Raw genomic sequence first — 10,732 nt, 5'->3', positions numbered from 1 at the left:
TTTATATATTTTTTATATGGGGAGAAACCCATACTATAATGAACAAAAATAAATGCAATTTCAAACATTTTAATGAGTTACAGTTCATATGACGAAATCAGTCTATTTAAATAAATACATTTGGTCCTAATGTATGGATTGTACATGACTGGGAATACCGATATGCAGCCGTTAGTCAGATACCTTAAAAGAAATGGGCCTCAGCATATCGTCACAGTATTTCTGTGCATTCAAATTGACATCGATAAAATGCAGTTGTATTGGTTGTCCGTAGTTTATGCTTGCCCAAACCATAACCCTGTCGTCACCATGGGGCACTATGTTCACAACTTTGACATCAGCAAACCGCTCCCCCACACAATGCCATACACGTGGTCTGCGGTTGAGGCTGGTTGGACTCATTGCCAAATTCTCTAAAATGGTGTTGGAGGCAGCTTAAGGTAGAGAAATTAACATTACATTTTCTGACAACCGCTCTAGTGGACACTTCTGCAGTCAGCATGCCAATTGCATGTGCCCTCAACTTGAGACATCTGTAGCATTGTGACAAAACGGCATATTTTAGAGTGGTCTTTTGTCCCCAGCACAAGGTGTACCTGTGTAATGATCATGCTGTTTAATCAGCTTTTTGATATGTCGCACCTGACATAATCCAAGTGGATGGTTTATCTTGGTAATGGAGAAATGCTCACTAACAGGAATGTAAAAAAATCTTGAGAAATAAACTTTTTGTGTGTATGGAGCATTTCAGGGATCTTCTATTTCAGCTCAGGAAACATGGGACCAACACTTTACATGTATTAATAATTTTGTTCAGTATATATCGTGTTGGCAAAATAAAATCTTCAGTGTTTTTATCCTTTGAATATTTTGAATATCTAAGGTCTTTTCAGTGTTATCTCCATTGAACAATGCTTTTGACTATTTACTATTGTATTAATGTTTTTCACTTGTCCCGGGTCAAATCAATTCTGTACTGTACAGTCACCAGCCAGAAGGTGGCAGTGTATGTCAAGTGTAGATATCAATGTTGTACTTGATGAGAACAGTATTTATAGTAGGAGCAGTAAGGTTTTTTGATATTTTTTTTTGATATTGAGTCCAGGTTGAAAATAATACTGATCAGAAAGAGGGGTTTCTGTATTTCAACATTGCATAGAACTATGTCAAATCGTCAATGTTGAGGAAGAAATCTTATTTCATCAGCATAGTAAAATGTGTAAGCCAGAGACATCTAGATATAACTAAGGATATTACTTATTTCACTACATTGACAACAATTCAATGTAACAAGCAGAAAACAGAATCGTCCTGCCAACCATTTGAAAATGTATTCTGTATACCAAATGCATTGAGCATGCTTCCTCTGTCACTTAAATTCATCTGTTGTAGCCTATTTAGATCATGACTGAAGCCAGTGAAACCCTGTTGACCAGACACAGTCTGTTAACATTAGGAGATTTTCTTGGAATACTCAAGTCAAAGCAAGGTTTTAGTAGCCAGCCATTGGCAGCCAAGAAGAGTGGTGGATCAGTTGAGTGATTGATGACTCCGTGATAGAGCTGCCAGGGGCGCGTTCAGCAGGATGGAACATTCAGATAGAAATAGGCTATGTAGATCAAACATTCCTCTGACATGTAGAATAAAGAATCACATCAGCTCTATTCATGGCCTTTCTATCTGCAACGTTCGGCCCAGTAGTCTCGTTTGAACCATGTCATCCAGGGTTTCGGGTTGATGATGCGTGTGCCATGCAAGAGCACAGGCTTGCGTGCTCCAGTCAGCTGCAGCCCTGCATGGTCTTGTTTCCAGTCACAGCATGGCAAACGCAGCCCTCTCATTGGACCACACTGAAGCATATGGAGAAACCGGAAAGACATGTTTAGTATCCCCATCATACCTGATCCCGTATCAACTGTAAACTTCATGTTAAGTTTGGGACAACCTCATTTTAATTCTAATGGTAGTATACACATGACACTTAAATCTCAATATCACAAAGCTACCCGTTTCAAAAGTAACACCAATCACAGCTTGGAGTGGGTGTTTCTAAGCTCACAGAGAGCCAATGGGACAGAGCCCATAATTATGAATGGTCACGCAACATTCTGATGGGATTACGCAGGCAGGGCTTTCTCCTATAGAGCTCCATTTTTATGGAACGGTCTGCCTACCCATGTGAGAGACGCAAACTCGGTCTCAACCTTTAAGTCTTTACTGAAGACTCATCTCTTCAGTGGGTCATATGATTGAGTGTAGTCTGGCCCAGGAGTGTGAAGGTGAACAGAAAGGCTCTGGAGCAACGAACCGCCTTTGCTGTCTCTGCCTGGCCGGTTCCCCTCTTTCCACTGGGATTCTCTGCCTCTAACCCTATTACAGGGGTTGAGTCACTGGCTTACTGGTCCTCTTTCATACCGTCCCTAGGAGGGGTGTGTCACTTGAGTGGGTTGAGTCACTGATGTGATCTTCCTGTCTGGGTTGGTGCCCCCCCTTGGGTTGTGCCGTGGCGGAGATCTTTGTGGGCTATACTCGGCCTGGTCTCAGGATGGTAAGTTGGTGGTTGAAGATATCCCTCTAGTGGTGTGGGAGCTGTGCTTTGGCAAAGTGGGTGAGGTTATATCCTTCCTGTTTGGCCCTGTCCGGGGGTATCATCAGATGGGGCCACAGTGTCTCCCGACCCCTCCTGTCTCAGCCTCCAGTATTTATGCTGCAGTAGTTTGTGAATTTAAGTATGCTCTCTCTAATTCTCTCTTTCTCTCAGAGGACCTGAGTCCTAGGACCATGCCTCAGGACTACCTGGCATGATGACTCCTTGCTGTCCCCGTCCACCTGGCCGTGCTGCTGCTCCAGTTTCAACTGTTCTGCCTGTGGTTATTATTATTTGACCATGCTGGTCATTTATGAACATTTGAACATCTTGGCCATGTTCTGTTATAATCTCCACCCGGCACAGCCAGAGGAGGACTGGGCCATCCCTCATAGCCTGGTTCCTCTCTAGGTTTCTTCCTAGATTTGGCCTTTCTAGGGAGTTTTTCCTAGCCACTGTGCTTCTACACCTGCATTGCTTGCTGTTTGGGGTTTTAGCCTGGGTTTCTGTACAGCACTTTGAGATATTAGCTGATGTACGAAGGGCTATATAAATAAATTTGATTGATTGATTACTAACACCACTGAAAAACTGGCCCCACCCCTCCCCTGCAGCTGTCACTGTGGTTCCCCCTTCTCCTTCCACTAGGCTGTGTTACCCTACCCAGGGTGATGTGTCCCCTCTGGCTGTTTGTGCCTTTCCCCTTCCGCTGCTCGGTTAGTCACAACAACAAATAGCGTGCAGCCTGATTAAACATTTAGAGATATTACACAGGCAGGGAAAGAGGAGAGTACCCATAACTCTTAAATCAAGAGGCAGCATGCTGCAACAGTCACACGCGGAGAGGGAGCAAGATTAATGAAGGAGATCTCAATCGTATTGTTGTGAGGAAGGATGCAGTAGGACAGGCAGACAGGTGCTTCTGCAAAGTAATGTCTTAACTGAAGCTTTTTCACAGCAGGCCTCAAATGAGCTCAGCCAACCAATTCAGGGTTTCCATGTGTGAGTGCACTGTACAGTAGTTTGGCATGTTTCAGCATGTTAACACCTCTCCCTGACAGAAGAGTAAATTAGGAAAACAGACTGACAGGGGAAAGGATTTATTTAATAGATGTTCTAACAGACATTCAGCATCACGCACAGACAAAGTTTCTTACTGGAACTATTTCTGTTCATTGTACATGGAGGGGTGGGTGGTGAGTCCCATTTCAGTAACAAAACCGCTTGTTAGTGTTCGACGGTTGTTTCATCAAGTATCATATCCTTACAGATCCTTAAGGACTACAGTCCAAGCCTTTCATTGGATGTCAGTGGAATCGGATTCACAAGTGCAAAAAGTGACAAATCTGGATTCGGTGATTTTCTGCAGTTCCTTTTCTTCGTGCCTTGTGAGCCGGGGTCGTAATCTCTAGGCACCAAACAAAAAACAACTGAAACAGGGAGGGACTATCCGAACTTGTCCAAGGTGTATCTCTCCAGACTGGTTATTTATTTCAGCAGTTTGTTGGCAGTGGCGGCCATAGAGGAGGACATGGAGGTCATGGTCACGGTGGGGACGGTGATGTCCTTGAAGATGGGCTGGGTGATCCCTGAGTAGGTAGGCTTATTCTGGTTCAGTGTCTCCATGATCATCTGCTTCATATCTCGGCTGGCATCCCCTCTCATCGCCAGTAAGGCCACGATATGCTCCTCCCTATGGGCCAACAGAGGACAGACACAATCAGACACCTATGATAGCAATGGCCATCATAAAAAAATCTATAGTAGTAACGAAACATCGTATACGTCTGGAGTAACTTCTACTGCCAAAATTGTTCTATCGAAAACCATGATACCCATCTAGCCTGTGTGTTCAGTGAGGTATGATCTGACCTGATGTCAGGGTATTTGGACACCAGCGTGGAGACCTCCAGGTAGAGCAGGGTGGGGTCTGTGAGTTTGAACACCTCGGCTATAGCAGCGATGGCATCACACAGCCGGTCAGTCTCCTCACCCTGGAAGAAGACAGAGACAATAACTTAAAGCATTACAAACACACACTATATATACTCATTACTGTAACAGTGGATGAAATGATCAGAGAAGTACGTCTTCATTACATCAAATGACTGAAGGAATGAAATGTACAGTAAATCAAGAGTCAGGGAATTTAAGACTAATTCAGTGTTTCCTAAACCTGGTCCTACAGTTTCTTTGTAGGCCTTGACAAACACACCTCATTCAGCTCAATGAGTACTTGATGAATATTTGACTAGTTGAATCAGGTGTGCTTGTCCAGGGTTACAAAACACAGGTGTACTGTTGGGGTAATGGAGGACCAGGGTTATAATTGACTAAAAAAAGGTATCAAGATGCCAGTGGTTTCTAATCCAGTTTTCTTTAGGGGGAAAAAATCTTCCAGTATCAAGTTGAAATAAAACCACTCACAGCAGTGAGTTTCCTGAAGAGGAACTTGAACTGCTCAGCCTCCTTAATCATCCTGTCTGCTCCCTCCCTCCTCTCATCTGCGTTCTTGAAGGTGATCCGTTTCTGCATCACAGCCTTGATATACTCCACCACCACCCTGCGATGGGCCTCGCTGGTCATCTCCTAAACATATCACACAACACACTCAGTCACATACACAGGATGTACATGCCAAACTGCTCTCGGTATGGATTTCTCCATATCAATCAATTGGCCAAGCCTTTAATTTGATATGATGATATCAATTGATTGATTTCGCCATGTACCGTATTGAAAGGCTTCTTGATCTTGGCGAAATCGTTGAAGTAATCCTCGACTGTCACACAGATCGTGTCCACTGCATGGGTCCCAGTCAACCACTTCCTGGTCAGCAACTCATTGAGATGATGCTGTAGAAATTTGTAAGTCGCTCTGGATAAGAGCGTCTGCTAAATGACTTAAATGTAAATGTAAATGTAGAAATCAAAACCATGGAATGTTACCACAGAATCTACATTCAACATAACCGGATTCATGGCAAACATTCTGACAGTCTATAAATATTAGACTAAGTTCTGACCTCCAAATCAAGGAAGACTTCATCCAATAGAAACTGGCAGCCATCTTTGGCCACGTCGTTCAGGGTCTTCTCTATGGCAGCGTCATTCTGGGTGGGCTCCGTAGATTTAAAGTATTTCTTCTTTAGACTGTTAATAGACTCCCTAGGGGCAGAGGTATGGTTAGGTACACATTAGCCACATTAGGTTAGAGACTGAAATATTTACAGAGAAATGTCAACGGGACTCACTTGAAAGTATGACAGTTGTTTATAATAGCGATCATGTATTGGACGTAGCACTGAGGGAGCTGCCGGTCTCTCAAGTGGTCCTCCTTGTAGGCAATCGCCTCTTCCCTGTACCTGAACAGAAATACAAAACAATTGTAGATGTCAAATACAGTATATCAGGGATGGAATGCTTTGTAACGCACCTTTACTGCCATCAATGTAAACAACTAAACACTACACAATTACTAACACAACATTATGAAACCCTTGTTACCTGACGAGAAATGAATTCATCTGTTTTAAACAGAGCTTCAGGACCTGCTCTTTGAATGTCTCATTGATCTGGGCTGCCACTTGGAGATTCTGCTCAAACATCTGATGAGGACAGAAGAACAAACATGTCAGATGATGACCCCCCCCCCCTCCTCTTCCAATAGACTTAAAGTACACACTAGTGACTCACTGTAGTATTTATTCAGCCAATTCTAAGATCCCAATTTTGTTATATACACATTGTCTGGTATAGTAACCTTACTATAGTAGCAACTAGTCCACTTAATCTCTAACCCACAACTGGACTCAGGGTGATGTCCCAGAGAGGTGGATACTGGTTATACCTGGAAGACGATGGCAGGGAGGGTGGTCTGGTAGTACCCGTCTTGATCCGCCTCTGGTTCTGTCTCTTTAAACCAGTCCTTCTTGTCTGTCTCCAGAGCCTTGCGCAGCCAGCCAGTGATGTTGGACTGTTGAAGGGTGAGAGAGGGTCAGCCAGAGCCCTGTTAACTTTGTCTTTAACAATTCATGAAACATTTCATTAAAGGCGGATTCCCTTGTAAAGACTTCGAATGGCAAATCCAGGTTTACAGACGCGGAGACTGGGTTGTATATCTGACAAGAGCTGTCGTAGAGTCTGTCACTGTAATCATAGTGTGTTGTCTGGACTTACAGTGAAGGTCTGCAGGTATTTGCTGAGCAGCTCATCCACCACCTCCTGAGGCAGCAGAGGATCCATCAGGTTGATGTCATACTCTGTCAGCAGCTCTGGGTGACCCATCATCTCCTCTCTGGAACAAACACAGTGGGGTGTGTGAATATTGCAAGAGAACCCTGACTGTACTATACTGTTCGTGGAAATTGATATGTTGCATGTCTTTTAACGTAACAGACCGACAGACAGCTACAGACAGACACACCATGACATGCTCGTGCACATACAGCAGGGTTCCCTAACTGGCAGCTGGCGGTTTTATTTGCCCCCAAGTTTTTTGAGCAAAACAATGTGGAATTTTTATTGTCTGACATTTTAAGACTAAAAATACCAAGAAATCAGCTCCAAGTGATTTTAATTTAAGACATCTGTTCCTGAGTATTCGCACACATAATAGAGACGTGATTGTATACAAATGTAAGCAAGGTTTGAAATGACTATGTTTAAATCAAACATATCTGTTTGGGCTTCTTGCGGACAAATTGCAGTCTACAAATGTCTTGTAATTATGTTCCGTCCCCCCGACCATCCAGAAAAATATAAAAATTGTCCCGTGGCTGAATCTAGTTGACAATCCCTGACATATGGCAATGCCTGAATATAAATGATATACACAGATACCCAGAAATATAGGCTACTCACAAGCAGTCACACGTACTCAGAAACACACACAAATTCACAGAAAATCAGAGTGAATATCTATAATTAAACAGCATCAGTCAAATCGGTGGTTGTGGTTTCCATGGTAGCCTAATGCACAGCAGGCTGATGCTCAAGTCATAATTGGATATAAGGCTAGTTCTTTGTGTTTTGAATGTGCATACATTACATCCCCAAGCTGTTCATTAATCTTTCTCTGTTCAATTCTATTGTTGCATGCGATGTGCATTCATTGGATTATCCACACCAGTTTTGCTTAAATCACATGCCATGCCCTACCTCGTGTGCATGGGGACTTTAGCTTTAAATATTGAGTTAATTGCTCTTTGCAGCACTTACAAGTCCTTCCCATATAAGGAGAGTACAACAGTATTTCCGTGACTATATCCCTCTATATCATTTTAATGATTTTGACAGAGAGTGAAATAAGTTTCCTCTCCACACACACACGAGAGAAGTTACCTCTCCAGACACATGAGGAGAGAGGTTAAAATGGTGCAGGCCAACATTTTTACAATGGGAATACCTCCTCCTCTCTCTCCTTAGTGTTCAACTCTTCACATTGTAAATTCAAACAAGATATTCCTACAATGGAATGAACGGTATAACTACGACAACAAGGTCTATAAAGATATTCAGCAGCCTAAACGGGTTGCAGCAGCACAGAGCTAATGTACTACAACTCCTGCATATTGCACTCAGCTATGATTGGACTGGTGCCCAGTTATCACTGATGCGACAGCAGTCACAGAGATGGAAGATCAGAGCATCACCTGTATTCAAAAAGCGTGCTGATCTAGGATCAGGCTCCCCCTGTCCATATAATCGTATTCACTATTATCTAAAAGGCTAAACTGATCCTGTATCAGCACTCCTACTTTGAAACTCAGTGATACGGGCCAAGACAGGATACCTTTTGTATGTGTTGAGGACCCAGGTGAGGAGGGACACAATTTCATTGGCCTCCAGGTCTTCTGCAGCCAGCTCCTGCACCCGCATGGACACGGCATTGTGGTAGAGCTTAAAGAATCTGTCAAAGGTGTTGTAGTGTGGTGGGAAGCACTGCACCATCAGGTTCTTCACCACAATCAGGTCGTCCAGTACGTACTTCCTGGTGATCTCTAGCAGCCTCACCATCCACATCTTGTCTGCCTCGCGCGTCACCGACTGGCTGCCCTCGATGCGTGTGGTGACTGTGCCTTCCAGCACTTCAAACATCTTCTCTTTCCAGCTCTTGGGCCGGCCCGGGGGGATAAAGCCGGTCTGCTTCTTGCGGTCCAGCATGCGCCGGTCGATCTTCTCCTCACGCTCAATGATGCGCACCACTGAGACCAGCATGGTGGGGTCGCGGCGCACCGTTCCCATGGCGCGCTGCAGCACCATCCACAGCTGCTTGGCCAGATCGTCAGATAGGCCCTGCACCTCGCCAAAGTAGTTGCGGATCAGGTTCATGTCGTGAGTGTTTTTGCTGTCCATTCGGTACTGCTCGTACATGAGGTCGTCCCGCGAACACTCCAGATCCATGAGTTTACGGTGGGCCTCTAGCAGCTCGGCCTGCTCAATCAGAACCTGGGTGTCTGCCACTATCTCAGGCACTGCACAGGAAGGTGATGATATACATGAATAATATATTGTAACAATACAGTCAGTAATTACACAAATGCACAGCGACACAACAATAACAGTTTCTAATTAAGTGGTATCTCTGAGGTATGTAGTTGTGTAGCGTACCTGAAAAGATATTCTTTAAGTTCTCGACGGCTGAGGCAAGCTGACTGTGTTGGACCACGGCGTCTTTTACATCTTTGAGGTTTTCAATAGTGTTGATACTCTGCCTCCAGTCCTTACTAACGTCTGCCAGGGAGTTCTGGATGTCCTTTACATCCCCAAGGGCATTGTGGAGCTGACTGAGACCTGTGCGGACCCCATCCAACTGGGACTGGATGGCAGCCTGGGGAGAGTGATACAGACCATGTAAGGTGCTTCAGGCCAGAGCCATGTACTTACAATAAATATACAGCTCTCATTCAAACAATAGTTAGGGCTTTATGAATAATAGGGCAGTACAGAATGTATTATGTCTCCTTAGAGTCATAATTTTCTACCTTCAGTCGGGCTTCTACTGAAGCTTTCTTGCGGGCCTCTCGCCGGCGATACTGCTCCACTTTGTCCAACTGGTCTGAGCGCTGCAGCATCCCTGCCACTCTCTGCACGGCCGTAGCAACCGCCTCCCTGTTCGTCTCCTCCATGACAACGACGGCAAGTTGTGTCTATCAAAGATCAAGATGTTCACGAAACTGAATTTTACAAGTTGTGATTACGACCAAAATGCTGAAACGCCCTGTTGATAGGTCGACGACGTTATTAATCCGTTGGTACTAACAGTGTGTGGAGAGGGTGCTCATTGCATAGCAGGGTAACGTTAGCTAGACCAACCGTTAGCTAGCCTGCTTGCTAATGCTACTTAATATTGCTATAGAATGTCAGCAAAACGTTAGCTAGCTACTACAAGCTGGAAGCGAAGACAACTGTCTCATAAAATGTATTTTACTGGAGTACAGTAACTATTGACTACCTAGCAAGCAGCGGCCCATTTGCAATCGTGGTAGGGTTGCCATCTAGCAGCCAAACTAGCTAACTTTAGCAAGACAACTAAGTTAGCTTGCTAACTAACGTTACCGAGGTCGACGAGAGGAAGGACACACACGGGCCATTAGATAAACACAACGCTATCCCGTGTACAAAACACGGGATAAACATTTGTACACGGGATAAACACAAAACACAATATCTTACCAACTCCAATAATCGGTTTGAATAAGTAAGAAGTCGTTCGATTAATATGATATTAATTCCAACACTATCAACTGCTTTTCCTGGTTGACAGTTCCCGAGCGCCGCCCAGCTGACTGCAGCGCCCTCGAGAGGAGCATCTGTGTGCAATTTTTGGCAGACTACGCAATTTCTCAATACTTCATTTTATGATCCCTACTATGTGTAGGCGCATACAATTGTTTTTATTTCCCCAACTGTACTAAGCACTAAATGCAGACACATTCTCATAATAAATAGTATTGCTTTCTAGACCGGCATCCAGCATCAATTCAATTCAATAGGCATCTAACATACAATTGTATTTTTTTTGGCACAGTGAAATTATAAAACAGATACTATTTCGTTTATTCTAACACTGATAAGAGTATTATCCGTTTTATGATATTATTGTGCTAAATAGTGTAATATTCTATGTTAGATGCCTTTTGAA

The 10,732-nt window shown here is 43.9% G+C and overlaps 1 protein-coding gene across 1 annotated transcript; it reads right to left on the bottom strand.

The window, feature by feature from the left end:
* Positions 1 to 3,671: 3,671 nt before the first annotated feature.
* On the bottom strand, positions 3,672 to 10,386 carry LOC115114464 (exocyst complex component 3-like). The gene is made up of 13 exons (XM_029642712.2): positions 10,264 to 10,386; positions 9,573 to 9,737; positions 9,199 to 9,418; positions 8,381 to 9,062; positions 6,766 to 6,883; positions 6,437 to 6,562; positions 6,094 to 6,194; positions 5,841 to 5,951; positions 5,613 to 5,754; positions 5,320 to 5,442; positions 5,015 to 5,176; positions 4,460 to 4,581; positions 3,672 to 4,280 (listed from the first exon to the last, which is right to left on the bottom strand). The coding sequence occupies exons 2-13, from the start codon at positions 9,714 to 9,716 to the stop codon at positions 4,076 to 4,078; spliced, it is 2,256 nt and encodes a 751-aa protein (XP_029498572.2). The 5' UTR covers positions 9,717 to 9,737; positions 10,264 to 10,386; the 3' UTR covers positions 3,672 to 4,075.
* Between the last annotated feature and the right edge of the window lie 346 nt (positions 10,387 to 10,732).

The sequence above is a fragment of the Oncorhynchus nerka genome, linkage group LG9b (genome assembly GCF_034236695.1).
Source record: "Oncorhynchus nerka isolate Pitt River linkage group LG9b, Oner_Uvic_2.0, whole genome shotgun sequence".
In the NCBI taxonomy this organism is placed as follows: domain Eukaryota; kingdom Metazoa; phylum Chordata; class Actinopteri; order Salmoniformes; family Salmonidae; genus Oncorhynchus; species Oncorhynchus nerka.
This window is presented reverse-complemented; position numbering and strand designations above follow the sequence as displayed.

What these genes read in the sequence shown, in the direction of transcription:
- LOC115114464 (XM_029642712.2), bottom strand. Translation starts at nt 9,716, where the DNA reads ATGGAGGAGACGAACAGGGAGGCGGTTGCTACGGCCGTGCAGAGAGTG. An exon ending in CAGTAGAAGCCCGACTGAAG is followed by an intron (nt 9,419 to 9,572) that starts GTAGAAAATTAT and finishes CACTCTCCCCAG; the next exon opens with GCTGCCATCCAGTCCCAGTT. An exon ending in CTTAAAGAATATCTTTTCAG is followed by an intron (nt 9,063 to 9,198) that starts GTACGCTACACA and finishes CTTCCTGTGCAG; the next exon opens with TGCCTGAGATAGTGGCAGAC.